Raw genomic sequence first — 20,216 nt, forward strand, 5'->3', positions numbered from 1 at the left:
CAGCATTCTATGCTTGCTCTTGTACAATAATAAAAAAAAAGTTTCATAAAAGATTCGATCTGTCGGTCTGCAATCCATTTTCGCTGTTAAGGAAATTGTTCTTCAACGAAAACGTCACATCGCTCGCAGTCGCTAGTTTCAAGTACGCACGTCACTACTGCTATGAAATTTTTGCTTGTTTATTCTATTCTGCGAGAATATTGAAAATCAAAGTACTTTTTCATGAATAGATTGAAATATTAAAATGTTCCATACTTGCGTCTTGTTTTGTTTTTCACTTGTTTTTAAATTTTACGAGCTCCGTCCGCGTGAAAATAAAAAGAACAAAATTAAGCAGCCTATATTTTCTTCCAGACCATCGTCTACGTCTATGCCAAATTTCAGACAGACCCGTTCAGCCGTTTAGGCTACAAACTCTAACATCCTTCCATCCATCTAAACTTTCACATTTATAATATTAGTAAGATTGAAGATTTCAGAAAAAAATCGAATTTATTCTATTTAACGAACAGTTTTACTTCTTGTATTTGGAATGAAAGTTAAGGTGAATGCAAACTCTTTATAAGTTGTTTAAAGTAATATACTCGTATTAGCTCAACTTTTCTGGAAATGGCCTATAAATTAAGATTACAAATTTCAAGTAACTCGGTCAAAAGTTTTTATATTTAAATGTTTTTAATTACGTTTACACAAGATTTCCAAATTTAAGCGCTAGCGGGCTGTAAATAATTTTAGAACATGTTTACAGTATCTTGTTCGCAACAAATCCTTTTAAATTAGTCGGGAAATCTAATTAAATAAAGATAACATTATAGCGAAAAAGATGTGTTAAATGTACAAAAAAATATCATTAAAATTGAATGAAAAGTTGCGGTAAAATAAAATTTACGTAAAACCTAGATAAAATCAGAATTTATCGCATTTCTGTTGTAATCGTACAACTTAATAAAACAATTATAACCGAATATTATTTTTAGAATCTAACAAGTAAATACTTAAAACCGCAATTTACAATTATATGAACACGTAACGACGAAATTCTTGCGTGTACAGGAACGTTTTTCGCAACGCCAAGTCTGGATGTCAAAATTAACCTTAGCTGTCAAACTTTTAGGCGGATTGCAAAATAAAATACGTGACTAAGAATTAAGATATTAAACACAATGACGACGCCGCCGTCTGAATTAAATTTTGATGAAATACTGAAATTTATGTTAGCTCACAATGGTAAAGTGACAAACTTTGAGTTAGTTAAACATTTTAAAATGTTTTTGATGAATCCAGATATGCGAGGTGAGTAAAACTTTGCGAAAGTTTCTTGTTTGGAAAGTGTTTTTGTTTACTTATCGTAAAAATGATTATTTGTAGATGAAGCAAGAAGTACGTTTAAAAAGCATGTGAATGCTTTGGCTATTATGAAAAATCAAAATAACGAGAAATGGTTGATTCTGAAGAAGAAATATATGCCGGTTAATATTAAAGACGGCGACGATGTAAGTGAAAATAAAGTGTCGGAACCACTTTCTAATGTTTCGCCTACTGAAAGTGCCACAGAGGCCACTGTTTCAGAACCAGCAACATATCAACCTGAACTCCCACTTCATCTTAATCAAGACTTCAGTGTTTTAACAAGTATAATCCAAGATACAAATTTGAATGACCAAAATAGCTCTGGAACACCTAAAAGTGACTCTAAAGAGAGTTTGTTTGCATCAACTGAAGACATACCTCCTAAAGTTCATCCACGAAGGAAGGCAAGTGAAAAATTGGAGAAACAATCAAGCTTAGTTTCAGACAGTGGGTCACGGAACTCGATTCTGACCCATGAATTATCAGAGCAAAATGACACATCTACTGCATCATTGTCATCTTCTAGAAGTGAAAGTATGTTGTTGGATAATGAACAAAAAATATCTGTTAAGGAAAGGAAGCAAATGTTCAATAGGATGGCCTCGGAGAGTGATGTACCCAAGCATAAAATAGGATTTAATAATTCGGTAAGTATTGTTTTTATCATCATACTAATATTATAAATGCGAACATTTAGATGGCTGGATGGATGTTTGTTAGAGTTTGTAGCCTAAATGGCTCAACGGATTACAATGAAATTTGGTGTGGCTGTAGAGGGTAGTCTCGAAGAACACATAGGCTACTCACTTTTGTTTTTTTTTTAAATTCCACTGAGACAAGTTCCGGAGCAAGAGCACTCAGACAAGTCGCAAGCTAGTTTTTCTTTAAATTATCTTTATTTTAACACAAATGTTAACAATGCTAGGGCTATTTATTGAGTTTTGTGTGAAATTGGTATTTGTGTTTAAACTCTTCGGACATTCTTATGCCATAAACAGATATAAAGAAATTGTTTTTAAAATACTTTAATACACAAATTTTCATCATTTTTGACGAAGACAAAATTTGTGATTTTACTGCCATTAGATAAATTGTTACCACTTTTAGATGTAGCTAGCAGAATGTTCTTACGCTGTGATCTAATAAAATGAAAACCATACTTATGTTTTACTACACTCGGGAAGTAATTTCATGACTACATGGAAATGAGACATTTTTCTATAAACAAATCAATTTAATTCCTAGTTTAATAATGAGCACATCCACTCTTGGTACACCTGTACAAGCAATTGTTATAATTTAATATTGATGTTATTGTTTGATGGGAATGAGATAACATACCTCTTTTATAGATTATACTAGATAGTTGTAGAGATCATCGGTGGTAATCTTCTACAAGTTTTTATTGCTCAGAGACACACTTAGTATCTCATTTTATGGAATTTGGTCATAGTGTGATTTGTTCTTAAGTCTTTGCTTTCAAATTAGTAATATTTTACAAGAATTAATAATATTTAGTAATAATTAGTGCAATTATATTTTATTACTACAATTAATATTGGTTAATCACTTATTTAAATATTATTCACCTGCCAATTTATTTAATGATTAAGCAATGACTCATTGTATTCTAGTTTATTGAATTTAAGTTTACTTTTTGTTTTTATGTATATTAACAATCCCTGCTTTGAGTTATTTCACATCTGTAGGTTTTTCTGTCATATCACTTATAATAATATCTTATCTTACTTAAGCTGTGTTCTTAAACAGTTAGATAAGGAAGAAATTTAGATAGTCAATATTTCATTTAGCTAATTCTAAAAAAAGTGCAATAGTACCGCAGTTCTAGTATTTAGAAATACAGAGTAGCAGTACAACAGTAATTGTGTGTTCAAACAATAAGTATTCCATTGTTGTACTGTTTGTTTAAACTTGAACTCTACTCCTATGAATCATGTATTCTATACTAACACTATAAAGAGTAGAGATTTGAATATTTTGATTTTTGTATGTATTGGTAAAAACTACTGAACCAATTTCAAAAATACTTTCACCATTAAAAAGCTATATATTTTTTACTATATCTTGAATTTCACGTGGATGAAGTGACAACAGCTAGTATCACATATTGTTATGCTTTTCATTTTGTTGGACAAAACAGAGACGAGAACATAACTCACACCATTTTGAGATGCAAACCATGGATCTACATTTTGGCGTTCTGGCACCTGTCTGATTCCTTCTATGCATACTTGCACATCGTTTTCAGGTGTTCTTGATACCGTCCTTCTACAGTATACATGTATCATAGCAGTTGAATTTAAACGTTAACATAGGTTATGGTATAACTTTGTTTTTTTGTCCCTAAAAAAAAAACAATAGAAATTGTCTATTGCTATCTCTTATAGACAGTTAAAATCTACAGCAAACAAATAAGCAACTAATACAAAATAAATTATTTCATATCAACATAATCAAATATTATGGTTTCAAACGCAAAAGACTTAATTATAACAGTCGTTCAAAGAAAACCAATAGTAATTTGATACTGTTTAAATATTTAATATTTATTATACCAATAAATGTATAGCAATCAAGTGTCAGTCGTAAAATTTAACATTAATAAGCACCTGCGTTAAACTAGAAAACGGTAACAAGTGAACGTCTAAGTTTATACAATAGAGTAATAACGTATACAGTAGAGGACATTTCTTTCCTACCCATTTCGCTGAATTGTAATATGACGCTTACAAAGCAAATAAATCGAAAATTTGCCACAAGGACACACAATGTTTCATACTTATAGCTCTCATGTTGACAGGTTGTTGCGGATTTAATCGAATCTTAAGCGGGAAGGAAATTTAATTCCTTAACCATACATTAGACGCAGACCGCAATAATTAAAGCAACGCTGTTAACACACCATTCACGACGTTTACCGAGTCAAAATATTTATAGGGCAGGTGCAACGGTTGCAAGCGGCGTGGCGTGGTCCCGAAAATTTTTATAATTAGCCGACCGTTCAAAGTAATAATTACGTAAGTAAATACAATGACGGTATGAGAAACAAGCGTCATAATTAAAGTGCGATTAGAGAGGGGTGTATGTTGTTTTTACGTTGTCGAACAACTCCGGCGACGATGTCTAAGTGTTGGTAATTTGTACAAGACGTTAACAATGCAAGGCGTGCCGCGTTATTATAAAATTTACAATGTATTCTGATATTACGGATTTACAAACATTTGAGTGAAATGGTTTAAAAAAGATGCTCGTTGTGGTTTCTACATCTATTAAATTACTTTGATCTACGATATTAGATGCTTAGTTTTTTTAGAACGATTTTTAATTAGTACTTAATTTTTTTAATAGCGCAAGAGCATTTTTTTAAAACTTCTTTTGGTATATCTATCTAGATACATACCTGCTTATTAGGTATCTTTGGAGATTTTCTCTTCAGCAAATATTATTTTACATTTTATCTTTAGTAACGAAGATAGATAACGTTCATGTCAGTGATTGTTTTTCTTTCCATTGTAATAATCTAGTTTTAGCGTGATCACTAACGTAACGTAAATAACTTAGTAAAAATTGTTCGGCTATAAATTATATGTTGTTTATTTAAACCACGCTCAAGCCGGAAATGTTAAGTATATTATAATTTCATCCGTCACATTTTTATCGCTTGGAAATTAACAGTCTATTGAGTCACCACGACGGTTATAACGCCTTTGTTAACGTTGATAGCGGTCGCATCATCAAGAGCCTTTAAATATACTATCTTGATAAAACTCACTACAAATAATATTCAAAAGTAAAGCGAGTGGAAAGGCCGATTATAAATTAGTAAAATAAAACTATGAATTCCGTTATCTGCTCTAATAAAACTCCTTTGAATATTAAAATGTTGCGTCAAGGCTCTGGTAAAAGTTTCCTACCCGTCCACACCTGGCGCGTCTAATTGAATTGTAAAACCTTCGTCATGACCCTTTGGCGGTCAAATCGACGTACAATCTGATTATTATCGATAATCATTTTTCGTGATCGCGCCGGGATACTGAGACGGAAAAGGAAATTGCTAATATCCTTGTAAAACTTCCTAATAGGCTATAAACGATGCCTGTATCAATTTTCAAAAACCCAATAATGTAATGTTATAAAAGCATTATTCTAGCGTATCCTAATAATCAGCTTCATTACACCCAATGGGCACATTAAAATAACCTATGAGGCATGTTCATTGCGGGAGAAAAAATTTATACAATAAATAATTTGGGGCTCTTGCGAACGGGACAACCCCAGCGAGGGTAGTCTACAACACGAACAACAAAAGCTCCTAATGACAAATATTAGGCTGCGACGCATACGCCTCCACGTGCCTAATGGACTTTACAATTGCTTTATACCACGTACGGCACATTGTAGCCTATTAACAGCATGGGAGCTTTTACATTAACCCCGTTGTAAAGGCTTGTATATCGTTGTACTGAAACACTGATTTTTGAACGTAAAATTCGTTAAAATATTTATATCATTGTAATTTAGAATCGTCAATATTAAAGTGTCAGTAGGAGTGATCTATGTCGATACGAATGCGGGCTTTGATAAATCAATATGAATAGTTAACATCACGCCGGCGTGAACAATTAGTGCAGCACTTACAAGTCTTCAAACACGTTTGACACGCGTTACAGCTATATAGAAATTCACTTACGCGCTCGCCGCGGAAGCTAATAAATTATAAACGACCAATCCGTCTCACACTAATATGCCACATTGCCACCCGTCCGGGCGCGATCCTGACACATAAATCAACACTGAAATAGACCGACGACGCCCGCTTCCGCTCGTCATTTGAAATACTTTCAAAAAAATTAATCTACAAAGATTTTATGAAGTGTATTCCTTTTCCATTGCACCATAAAAGGGATACTTTGACTTCAAGCAACTTCAACGTTAAGTTTCTTCATCCGGTTCCTTTGAAGAAAAACAGATTACTAAATTAAATAGGCTTATATTTTTCTACAAAATGGTTTTCTTTTAAAAAGAAAGGGTTAAAGTTATACATAAATATCTATAATACTAATGTATTAAGATTTTATTTATTTATTTATTTATACAAACAAACATACAATATCACAATTCAAATATAATTTTACAAATACGTTTCTCACATTTTTTTTTTACTTCTAATTTTTAATTCGGTATTTTGTTCAATTATATGTATATCCTTGGCTCCTTTACTAGGTTAATCCCCTGTATTAAAGGAGCCAATGACTTCCCTTAATTTAAAATAAATATAAATAATAGGAGTATTGTTTATTTATTTAATTGAATATATTACAAAACCAACGAGTCTTAATTTAGACTATTATGCATTACAGAGACGGTTTGTTTACCCAGTAAAATGCATCAGTGTAAAACTAACAATAACCGCATTTAATACGCATGTTAACCGGTCGGAAATTCAGTTTGACTTTATTAAATAGCCTGTTGGGAGTGAGACCGGCCCGCCGGCCCTTCGTCCCAGCGCGCTGGCAACGTGGTACGAAATCGTACGAGTCAATATTAGCATCATTATTCATGGTGCATATCGTATTGTATACGTCCTCGTGACTCGTGGTCGATTGTCCCTTGACGACCGGTGTCGTGTCCGAACCGCACGTGAGCTATTAAAGCTCGAAACGAGGCCATTCGTGCGTTTAGGCGCCCACGTTGCCCGTGTTAGTCTTATTTTTTTTAATTCCAGCCACCTGCTAATTATTCCTTTGATTTCGTGTAATATTCATTTCCGCATTAGGCCCCATAAACGCGTCATTTCGACGAAACTACGATTCAGTTTGTATTCTATTCTTGTTTAATAATAAGATCGTTGCTCCCTCGGATAGTTTATTATCGCGTTTTAAAGATTCTCCTAAGTAAGTGATAAACGCGAAATTCAATTCGTTTTTATTGGCTAAGCACTCAGTAAACGTTTTATTGCCTCCGCCAACTCATTCTGTGTTAACTTTACTTACATCCGTTATTAAAAGCTCAGGTTTTCGCCTCAATGAGCTTGTATGGGGTTCGTTGACAAATTACCTTTTGACTGATTGCTCACTCTTAACTTCGAACTCTGTTTACTGCATCTATTTGCATACGTTTTAATTCCTCTTTTAATGTCTCGTCATATGTTTGCACTTTTATTTTATATTTCACTTGTTTGTTTTTTTTTGTAGTTTCCGTTTGTTCTTTCGGTTTTTGACCACTGTCTTTTTAAGGTTTTATTTATTATTCATGTTAAGAAACAGAATACTATTTACTGTTCGCAACAAATTCTCTTCAAAAATATGTAAGAGCTAAAGTTAGAGGATTCCTCTTAACGTGTCAAAGTTAAGGCAACATTTAATTGCGCGGGCCGGTCGTGAAGTTGAAATTGTTCGTGTTTACGGCTAGCCTTTTGTCTTAATGGGGTGCGCCGCAAATTACTCTATTTATTTGCAGTATTAATTCTATTATGAACTAACTGTTGCTGCTGTTTATTCTCTTGGATTGAATTTGACCATTTTTATTTAAGGATGTTTTGGGCCTTTATCTATAGTTCTATACTAATGTTATAAAAAGCAGTGATTTGTATTATGGTATTTTTGTATGTATTGGAATAACTCAAAAACTATTGGGCCGATTCCAAAAATTCTTTTACCATTAGAAACCTTCGTTATCAGTAACATAGGCTATATTACTTATAAATTTTAAATTTTAAACTTTATCACGCGAGCGAAGTCGCGAGCAACAGCTAGTTCTATATATACCAAATATGTTTCGTTATCAGTATTATTTCAATATTAAAATAGATTTTCTTAGATGATAAAACTGCTAATATGAACTTTAAAAAAAAAACAAGTTTTATATTAATACTGTGTACCTTACCTTACTTGTGCCAGTTAGCCTTTCTATATGATTTTAAAACTAACCTAAGCCATTGTGTTTTATCAATCGATTCGTTATTTTAACATTAAAGAACAGCAATAATGTTTTTTCTGAATTATTTATTATGGGCTTGGAAGTAATAAAAATAATAATTATGATTATTATCATATGAACCTTTTTACGTATCTAAAAATAATTAATCAAGTAAAATAATAATGACTCTTTTATATTTTAATATTCAACAAAATATATTTAATATCAGAAACTTTTAAGTAGGAATACATACTCCATTGTTCGTCTAGGTGTCCTCAAGGCGAATGCCGAAAACAATGAAACTTTCTATTATTAATTGGGATTACCCAGCCCGCGGCAATCCGCTGTTTGAATTAGGTTCACCATTCAGCTATGAAGATAACAATTCCACGTAGTTAATGAAAATATAGAGCATATCTTAAGAAAATTACAAGCAGAAGTTAGTGAAAATCTTTTCTTAAATTTATCTCCTTAAAATAACTCAGCGAATTTCGTGTTTTAGATACTTTGCCGTAGATTTAAAGACGAAGACGTCAGACTTGTAAATGATTTTTTATTAGGTTTAAGATGAATGTGTTCTTAAAATTGTTGAGTCCTAAATCAAATAAATGTCAAATACTTGTTTGTATGAACACATGAATTACAGAGTTATCTGAATGTTAAGTGTATAAATCCTTCAAAAAGTTAGCGAAAATATGAATTGTTTATTAGTACGTCATCGTAACGTTGAACAACCGTATCGTTGTTATTATGCACGATGCGGGAGATAAGTGATCACGGTCCGCTGCGAGTTGGCAGGAAAATATGACCGATTTCATTGTTCCCCGGTCGCCATACGAGCCCTGAGAATCACTTGCGGCCATCGACTGGATGCCACGATCAACGAGCCTTGTCGATCCGATGGAAAATAGGAGCGGATGAATTAGCTGTCAGCTGACGAGAGATAAAACTAAGGAGTCTTAATACGCTCCGTGTGGGTAAAACAATTGAATGTTCGTATCGAAATTTGCATCTGGTTTTTTGTTACTTAAAAAGTGATCGTTACAATAGCAGAATAGGTATCTCGGAAAACGAAGGAGAACATTACAACTAGATACATGTTTGCTCTATTTTTAATATACAAATTCGTATGTAACTTACACAATTTAAAATTAAGGCGTAGATTAATGAGATCATTGCCAGAAGCAAATAGTATAAAATTAAACGTTAAATAAATTTCACGATGAAGTTTATTATTCGACTTATAATGTAATGCTTTCAAAGAGTATAGAGGACGTATGCGTCACAATGTTCCGTTGGCACTAGCGCCCAGTGCGAAGCTGACGGTGCCCGCCGGCGTCCCGGGGCGCTCGCCGGAGCCCTACGGCGACGGAGAGGCGACCGTCTCGAGCACCGACTCCATTCCCTAGAAGTCACTTCGTTTACCATAAATTTAATAAGCTAGTGACACCGGCAATTGTTTTAGTCGATCGTAACTTCGTATTCGGTCAATACTCAGTATGTTTATGGTTATTTTTTCATTGCTATGTTATTTAATTTACTCAGCACAGGTAGCTTACAATTTTAATGTTTTGAGTAAAATTATAAAATGAAAGCGATTATTATATTTGAGTTTATGACAATTTTAAGTTTATTAAAAGAGTCGTGTGTTTGAAAACTGGGTGAATTAGAATAAAAAAAGATTACTTGTTTCTTTCTTACTATCGTTCTTATGCATATATGACTTTTTATGATGTTTACAGAGTGTGTTGAATTCTGAAGGCGGTTTTAACTGTTACCTATTAAAGTTCACTAAATTGCATTATTCAATTAACGTTCCGCCGCATTTAGCAGATGTTATTTCCTATGGCAAAGAAAGTATGGATGTATCGAAACATGGTATTATCTGTCATGCTCCTTCGCATTTTAAGTATTAAGGCATTAATGTTCACATTGTAAATGGCTTACCTTAAAAGTACTTTAAGGTACTGTTTTGGTGAATGCAGCTGTTTAAAGCGACGTTTGACCATTTTGTTGAATTCCAATTTTTATTACATGGAGCATTTTATTGGATGTCGGAGACTCAATCGCATTTCCAGTAATTAAATTGTCATAATCTTAAACATTTAAATTCTTCTTGAACGTCGTATATTTAATAGACTCCATTACTTCGTAATAGTGGTTAAATTAATTGCCAGTTTTGTCTAAGAAATGTGGCTGTATAATTACTAATAAGAATCTTAGCAAATCAATGTTATATCCTGGGGTTTAGGCTTTTAAAGGAAGCTTTGCAATCTGATTATAAAATGCAAAATGAAAATATGTTTATATCTGAGTGGCATTTCTTTAATACGTTATCGACCGTTATGATGCAACTTTGAGGTCAACCGAAGGTCATACTCTTTCTGAATAACATTATATTGTTGCTTATTGAAGTAAACTTAGAAACTAGAATTCTTATTAGAAGCTCCAAAACTATTGGTATAAAATTAAATACGTGCATTAATAAATAAGTAACACTTTATTGGCAATTAATGGTCGATTGTCGAACCCGCGAGTTTAAAAAGCCGGCAACGTACAAACTTAATCTTATTATTAAATCAAACACATCACATTAAGGATGTTATCTTGTCAATATCGAAGTCCCTAACAGTGAGGCCAATAGTGTAGACATAAATATGTAACGACAGGTGGTAAAGTGGTCATGCTGGGCAGCGCACGCCCAACCTATGGACGATGAAACCAACAACCGCCAACTAATTTTACGCAAATTTGAACTTTGTTCCGTTCCAAATAAAGTGCCTAATCATTTTTACTTATGAAAGCCTATTGCGACCGACTAGTCATCCGTACAATCGCAGCGCAAGCCTGAAGACGGGAGAATTCGAATTTATTGACCATTAATTCAAAATATTATTTTCACAATATAAGTACTCATTTATTAATTTTGAAATATTAGGTTCCGATTAATTTATATGTGTCTTTAAGATATTTATTATGTATGTAAATATCGTCTTTATTTATTGTCCTAATCTTTTGTTTTCATACGTTAGGTGCGCGGATGTGTTTTTCTTTAATAAATTGTTTGCTATCAATGACGGGCCTATGTTTAAAAAGACAATAAATAACGGCGGCGCCTATTGACTATATTTGCTTAGTTTCGCAATGTAATCTTCGCTTCAATGTCACTTTAAAATTAATCATTAATTAAAGTCACACGTGAACAAAACGTTTCAACACCGAAAAAATATCATGAGGAATCTCGTTGTTTAGCTAATTTTATAGACGAACAAATGTTTGCAAACTAATAACGAGCGAAGTATTAACTATTAAAGCTAAAAAATTGTAATACACGGCAAGAATTCCCCAAAATAAAGAACAATACACCTACTTCAGCTTCAGACCAACGAAACGGTATTTTCAAATCAGGACGACTTAGAGTCCTTCAAGAAGCCTACCATTTCCTCAAAGGTCGTCAACACATCTGTAGTTCCACTGGTAATGCGGAAGTCCATGGGCGGCAGGAACACCAAGGTGATTACACCTTGGTATTGCCGCCGTTTATTTGACCTCATCTCTTATAAAATAATCCATCTATACATATTATATAATAAAATTGGACTGTCTGTTTGTAATATCAAAAGAAAAAATCGAGACTTCAGGAAGATGATGTATTTACGTTGCTGATAACAAAAATCGCATTTTTTTTTGTCTGTTCTGTCTGTCCCCAAGCCGCGTTTATTCCGGGTAATCTCCGAAACGTCTTTTCCGGACTTTCACTGAAGGGTAGCTGACATAGACGGACAAATTATAGGATACTTCTTTTTATCTTAATACTGCGTTGACGAAGTCGCGGGCAACAGTTAGTAATAAATATAATCCTTAAGCGTTTACTAGTAAATGCAAATCATATGCGTTCATAACGTGATTATTCCAATCTATGAGATTATCTTGTCATTGATGGTAATTGTATTGTGTCGTTGATGCTATTTCTTTGTTCGCAGAGTGTGGATGAAGGGGACAAAGTATCTGTAAGTAGAATTAACATTGTTTTGATCAATTATTCAATTTAAAGTAATGAGCAGTTTCTTGATGTGTTTTCCTATTTGCAGTTGGATCATAAGAACGAAACTGACCCTCTGGATTCTAAACAGAAGCAATGGATTCTGTGCGCGGCTCGAGGAGAGTATCATTCCCTTGCTAAGATGTGTAAAGACAACCCGAAGCTCGTCAGAACCAAGGTACTGTAACGTTATAATGGAATTATCTTGATTTCCGAATAACAATAGGTACAATCTGGGAATCTGGTGTTCCATCTTAGAAGTAACATTCGTTTGAACGTTTCGTCTCATTACTATTTTTCAAAAGGCTTTTGCATTCCATTGTCTATTAAATTGCATTGTTAATATTTATTGATTAACTAAATGAGGGATGTACCTCACTTTTTTACATACTAGTTTTCGCCTGCGTCTCCGTCCTCCTGGAATTAAAAAAAACAAAAGTGGATCGTATACGTATACGTAATACGTATATCTTCTACCAGACTATATTTAATGTCTACGTCAAATTTCATTGTGACCCGTTTAGATGTTTAGGCTACAAACTCTAAACATACATCTATCCATCTAAACTGTTGCATTTATAATATTAATAAGATAATATTTACATAATCGATCTTTTTATCGGCATAGTATACATATTTTAATTAGATGCAACTGGTACAAGTTTAATGTCTGTCTAACAAATTTTATTTGTTTATTTAATTTTTTTTAGATATTATAATCGCAGTCCGGATATTTATCTTCCGATTGAGAGACTTGATATCTAACCGTTGTCGTTAATCTGTTAGTAGTAAGATTATCGCAATATATCGTACGTTGTGTAGAATACCATCGACAATTTAAAATCAAGATAATAAATTTTTCTTTGCTTTAATAATATTAAAACTAGGGCCATCTAATAGAATAAATACAATACCACAAGCGTAAACTATTAAATTTTAGAGACCACAAGATACCGCCGATATAAAATCGTCTAATATACCAAATTCCATTGCAAACAAATACGCAAAAATTAATGATTGGTAGCCGTAGTTTAGATATAAAAATAACATTATAATATGAATGTTAATAAATCAATTCATATTAGCATTCCCTGTATCGTTCTCGTCACAAAAAATTCAGACCAACTCGATGATCAGCCAATGCCCACGGAATTTTTCGGAAAAAAGTGATAAACGGTAACGGATGTAACGTGCCCACATCCCCGAGTTTTTAGACGTTAGTTAGCGCCAAGCGAGAGCACATGTCCAAAAGGTGTGCGTCTAATTGGGTCTCGGGTGCATCGCCGGCGCCGGCACCAACCCCCCGCCGCATGCTATCTTGACATATCTTACGGACGTAGTCCCTTGTTTTATTTTACGAGCCATCTCTCAGGCCCCGTCCTTTTTTTCCTATCCAACTATTGTTTCTGTGCTGTTTCGACTGTACTTGGTATATAGACGTCATATAAGCTGAGCTTGATTGCCAATTCGTAATGCGTTAGGCTTTTTAGGCATCTAAGTCATGTTAAAAAATGTAAAGGTAAAGAATTGTAGTGGGTATCCAATTGAGTCTAGATATCTTGTAAGAAACATTGTAGGTTGTTATTTGATTAATGTGTTGTTGTCGCCCTGGATACAGATCACATTACTTTTATCGAGTGCGCAATAAAAAAGGTAATGATGGACCTCAGTTTTATTGATCAGTTGTAAATCAAGGGTCGACGCAATTGGATTTGAATTTTATTAGCATCCTTTGGTGAGCTTGTGAATAGTTGTTAAATGAATTTAATTAGGATTATTCGAGATTTGTCTCTTCAACTCGTCGCTTTTTGTCTGGACGTCGTTTATAATGTAACCGCCGTTGTATAAAGACAGATATAATTATTCACTAACGTTATATAGAATTTGTCCCCAATTAGTCCGTCACTGAGTCTATTGCGTGTAACATCTGCTTTGAAATTTCGAATGGGGCATGTTTCCATTTTCTCCTATCCGCGTCGCGAGCTAATAAAGCAACAGTAAAGATTGTCCAACAATATGTAACACGTGTTAGCTACTGGTGGCTGCCTGCTTGACATTTGTCGTCTGCCTTATAAAAAACGCTTTGAAGCTTATTTTCGTTTGCCTCGCCTGCTGATAGAATTATCGATTTCGGGAAATATCGTAGTGTGGACCCACACACTAAGATATTTATATGAACCTTTTTATTATACACATCAGTTGTATCTTTTAGGAATGAGATACTTAAATATGTCATCATTGCTTCCTATGTAAAGAGCTCGATTATTTATTAATTGACAAGGGACCGCCTGGGGCGCCGCTCGTGTCCATTTTCGAATATCATGATCTTTCCGTCGCGATTCCGATTCCTCTTTTTTGTTCACGTTTTACGTGTTTTCCGCAAATTGTTAGAAAAACTATATTTTACTTGATTATTGCGCGCAACTGAAGTATAAAAAAACATTATTTATTGTTTATTGCGCAAAAATATAGAAAAATTGCGCTTGTTTTAAATGTAATTGTTCTTAATGACAAGATAAATTATTTTTGTATCACAACTCAACATTTTAACTTACATTTTTCTTTAACAAAAAACATGTTTGAGATTTGTAATTTATCTGTTTGAGATAAACATTTGTGCTATTTTTTTCCCGACCTCTTCGTCTCAATAGGTTTAGGGTAACAAAATGCCTTTCTCGTATTACAAACTAAGATAATGCGATTTTAGATAATAAGAAAGAAAAAAACTTTTTCGAAAGAGCCGCATGCGTCACTCTGGGGACTATCGGTTTCTATTAAATCCGTCGTTCCAGGTATCAATTGTATTAAGCATTGATTCTTAAAATCAAATCAATAATATTTAACTGCCCACTAACGACCGTGTAATTGTATTGATAAAGGTTTGTTTTGTTAATAAAAAAGGAGTGTGTGCTCAGAGTTTATTATTGTTGATTTACGATTCTTCCATTTCGAACGGGGCGGACTCGGTGATCTGAGTAATTAAATCGAAATCATTCGATTAATTGCTTTACGAACGATTATTTTGATGCTCGGTTATAAATGTGAGTATTGATTAGTGCCTATAACCATTGTAAGGAAATCAAGCAATTTAATGTTGATCGATATACTTGAGAATTAGATTATTGTTTGTAATGTTTTATCCTGTCTTACTCTTTAAAGAAGTATGTCTTACGTTACTGTATCTATTCTGTTCTGTTTCTGTTCTAAATAGTCTGCCTAATTGAGGTAAATTTTATGTTATCACTGAACCTATTGGTTTAATATCATCACGATCGGAAAATCTATAGTTGTTTTTGTACAACAAAGTAAATTAAGCTAAATTCGATTTTTTCCTCTAAAAACTAAAGAAAAAAATGGTTATACCGATACTATGTAGAAAAAAATGTTCCTAAACACTCGTCTAAGATTTCGGTTGCACGCGCCATTATCGCCCGGTCGCGGTGGGTGTGTCCCTGCGGAAAGCAATTCAAATCCTGATTTATTCCTTCGAGGCCACGTCGACATCAGTCTAATTAAGACGGCGATAGTCCTTAATGATTTATAGTCATTGAGGTTTACGTGCTTATTGGCCAATTAATTGTGGCACCGATACAAGATACATCAATAGTTGTAAACCTGAGCGGACGTAGGCCCAATAAAATTTGTTTAAAAGAATGAATACATGAAATAGGGATAAGCAGATAACTTGGAATATATGTACATATATCTAGATGTTATCAAGTTAGATCTAATTACTGCAAAATCACTAAAATACAATTTTGAATATCAATCGTAGCCTATTACGAGTTATAGTTGCAAGAAGAAACTTAAAAATATGACATCATACACTTAGAAACCGATCCGTGTCGGACTCGTTTGTCACGCTTGCTTATTACCCTGTGAAGTGACGCGCGTCGAGAGCGAACTTTTAGTGTATTGTGCGTTTGTTTTTTTTTTCTGTATGGGTGTGCTAACTTCTCGAATATTTCGGCCGCCGGCGCCAAGCCGCTGCAACCTGAGATTTGACGCCGCGCCTCATTTGAGCCGTCCGAAGGCGCGCGCCATTGTTTGTGCATGTCAGACACGAGTCGAACCGACAAATGACGTCACTAATATTACATTGTATCTGATGTCTGTGCTATACTATGTATCGAATAATTCACGAAATAACATCGACAACAGACTTTATTAAAGCTTGTTTTACAAATAAATATTTATCACTTGGAAAGTTTCACACCATAACGCCATTACAATAATTCCTATTGCCGTTTTCTAATAAGGAATAACAACTAGATAAATTTTGTAATCTGTACTAATATTTGAAATGTAAGGAGAAAATAATTTTATTTTTTCTTAATTAACTGGATCGATTTCTAAAATTCTTTTATATCAATAAACAAATACGTTATCACTGGGTAACATAGGCCGTTTTATTATAATTTTTATATTCGTGCGGACGAAGACGCGAAACAGTTAATGTTAAATACATTGTTTTTTTTTACTATTAGTACCATAATGCTTTTGCATTTTTAAAATTGAACATTTACATTTTACATTTAAAAAAAAAAGCGGTAGTTATCTAAATAATTGTCGCTTTGACTTAAACCTCTTTCTAGTCGGCTACTGTTTGCTTTTTCTTAAGTGGTGATATCTGTTTCTCCGGTATTCTGTAGTGACCGCCGAGTTTACCGAAGTTAACATTTTCAAAAATAACTTACTTCAAGATTTGAAGTATTTATACTGACAATTTTAAGATGAATGGTACGTATTACAAATATTTGTGTTGGACGATATGAAACGTGAATCGAATCTATACAATATAACAGTTGGGCGCCTTTCAAATAGCGCGATCCTCGGCATAAGGCACTTGCGCGAGTGCAAGTCATCCAACAATAAGTGATTTCCAACACGATGACGTGGCGTTTTTGTAATGGTTGTTTGTTTAGTGGTTCTACCTTACTCGTGTATCGACCTAATCATATATGCCCATAGTTTTGTTTTTATACGGCTGTTTCATTATAGAGTTCATGGGCGTGTGATGTTGGGCACAATCAAATGTGAAAGGAGACAGGTTATAGTCGCTTTAGTAATTTAGTTCTGGCGCCAAGAGAGAGGTGTTGGCACTGCATTGAAAGTTTTATCATTGGACCCTATTGTTCCGTCTGTTATCATTTAATATTCGCCCGCGGTGGCTTTGTCCGGTCGGTCCCGAGCGAGAGATCGCTGAACTAGAGCTTGTTTTGCATCGTACTCTACTTGTTTCACTTCCTTCTAACTGTTTCACTGAATTGCAGATTCATTAATTCTGTTGCTCGTAAGACCTTTTCTTTTGTTTTGATACACAGCATTTATGTTTTTTTCAGATCAAAAGTTTGTAGAAATTATTTATTGTCCCCCATTCGTAATTTACAATTCTATTTGTATATTCCGTATGACTATATTAATAGGAGAAAGCAAGAAAGAATAAATTGTAGACAGCAAATTATTGCGTAGAGTAAGTTAACGATTGTGTTTTGATTTTTTCCCACAACAATCATTTGATCTTATAAATGACAACATCCTGTAAAACAGGGTCATTTAACTCTTTACTCTTTACTTTGCCAAACTTAGGTACACGAATCTAACGGCCATGTAGCTATCCACCTCGCTATATATCACGGCGACACAACCGGACAAGGCAACCTCCACACGGACACCGATGCACACAATAAAAAACTAAACTCGCTTAATAATCCTCATCAATTCTCGAATGGCTCACATCAAACAATGTTTTCCCGAATTGAGGAAGAAATTGTTTTTTATTGGACGGATTTATGTTTTCCCAAAAGGATACAGGCGTGTGGGTGTAATGCATCGGCCTTCGAGCCGGCCGTGTCTGTCGTTCAGAGTGAGGGATAAATAGTGTTCAAACCGACTTTTGAATTTGTTTTCCCAATAACGTATTAGAGCTTTCGATCCCAAACATCGGTACATACGTTGTACACTTCAACTCTATCCCACTATTAATACTGTAGCTTAGACTGTTTCCATGTTTTATTTTTATTGTGAGAAATAATTTGTACTCTAACTAGATTACTATCATTTCTTTGGTTCGGTAGTATGTGATTCAGGTTTTTAACTGCGATATAATCTTTCTTTGGAAACAAAAAAATCTTGCTACAACTTGAAACGAAATTATATGGTTTGAATATTATTTCGGAATCACTTTTAAGGTTATATCACTTTAGTAACAAGACTATTACCATAAATACTTCCATATTTTCGGAATCTGCACGATACATTTCTATGCCTTAAGCTATAACAACGTATGAAATCCCATTCTTATTTTCGCATCAAAGTTTTAGAGATATGTTTTCTTGCTTCAACGCTAAAAGCCACTAGAAGCTTTACAGATGTAATAACGTAAATGGTAAATTCATTCGAGAATAGTTTTACAGTCGCACAAAAGGGTTCCCCGACCCGGCGACTACGCCCATAGGCACAAGCATTGTAATCGGCAAACTGGCCTCGGTTTGTTATTGCAAAACACGAAAGCATGCTAATTGAAATTCAGCATGAAAGGGATAATAAGGGCGAAGGGGACGTGCGGTGATCCGTCCGACTTGCGCTTTGTGATCGCATGACGAACTGCCGACCGAACGGTACATGATGCATACGCCTTGGAGCGATTCCTAAGAATTAGGTCAAAATGATGCCCAGAGCTAACATTTTATAATTCTAACAAGAATCGACCGTCTTATAAGAATCTAACACGATCATAACATATAGATAAACCGGTGTTTTATCCAATGAATCTGCGGTAGGACGATTTGTAGTCCGTACCCCAAACCATCAGGCTATTGGCGCTTAAAATTGTTCAACTAAGGCTGATAATTGTTTTGTTACGACTTGATCGAGTATACAAACTAATTTTTCCTAATACTCAGAAGGTAAGCAATGTATTGAGTTAAGCAGGTGCAAATTCACCTTTAGATCATTGGTGCTAAAATAATTAGGACCATCATTTTACCCACGACTGAATCTAAGTATCTCGGTTACGATCTATTGAGAACAATCCAATCAGATAGGAGACTTGTGCCTTCGGAAACGTGGCTTTGATAACGATCTTATCATCTCCTGACTCATGTTTGAAATCGTTAATGATTTCACAGTGATAAAGTGTGTTCTAATTATACCAGTATAGTATTAGTCAAATATAAACGAATCGTAAATACAAGTAACTAAAAATATTGTTTTTTTTTCTAAATGTAACAAATGTCTTAGTTATAATTAATATCTGAACTATGACCTATCCGTTCTGTAAATGTACTAAATGATTTTTTTTCGTTTATCGGAGTGTCCATGTCCACAGAACTTTTATAGAGTGGGCGTTTAATTTTACTTTGAGGCAAACATGGTTCCAAAAAATATTTGTCTTTAGTTTAAGCTTAGAGAGAATTTTTAAACCTTACTTTTCTCTAACTACAGCAGTATAATTTTTATAGATTACGGTCATCTGCTGCGAAACGCACATTAATTTCATTATAATTAAAAGCTTTGCCGTATATAATTTTGTATTTTTGTCATCTATTCTACAAAGTAACAATGCAAATTAAAAATATATTAATTGTATCAGGGCGCTTCTTTCACCACATTCAATGTATACAAGTCGAACTCCTGTATAATGAAAGGGTGTATTTTTCTGCGCAAACCAACCCGAAATAAAAACAACACTATGCTCGTATTGTCCTCTAATTGGCAGGGTTCGTTCTATTGACGCAAGTTGACTCGCCGATGTGAAATAGCCTTAATTCAATAGCCACGCAAAATACCATCTATCATCGGAGCAGCAGACGCCAAGATCGAAGCGCTCCAACAGAACAATCGAATAATTGTCCCAAAGCGCGTACAATTGGCGGTCGCTGCC

General features: G+C 34.2%; 1 protein-coding gene across 1 annotated transcript in view; it reads left to right on the top strand.

The window, feature by feature from the left end:
- Nucleotides 1–1,083: 1,083 nt before the first annotated feature.
- The window catches only part of LOC106109502 (ankyrin repeat domain-containing protein SOWAHC), a 43,456-nt gene continuing 24,323 nt past the window's right edge, over nucleotides 1,084–20,216 (top strand). The window contains exons 1-4 of the mRNA XM_013291023.1: nucleotides 1,084–1,293; nucleotides 1,369–1,997; nucleotides 12,273–12,299; nucleotides 12,381–12,509. Of these exons, the coding sequence (XP_013146477.1) occupies nucleotides 1,164–1,293; nucleotides 1,369–1,997; nucleotides 12,273–12,299; nucleotides 12,381–12,509 (915 nt within the window). The 5' untranslated portion in view covers nucleotides 1,084–1,163. The remainder of the gene's footprint in view (nucleotides 1,294–1,368; nucleotides 1,998–12,272; nucleotides 12,300–12,380; nucleotides 12,510–20,216) is intronic.

Source organism: Papilio polytes, unplaced genomic scaffold (assembly GCF_000836215.1).
Source record: "Papilio polytes unplaced genomic scaffold, Ppol_1.0 DF821288.1, whole genome shotgun sequence".
In the NCBI taxonomy this organism is placed as follows: Eukaryota; Metazoa; Arthropoda; class Insecta; order Lepidoptera; family Papilionidae; genus Papilio; species Papilio polytes.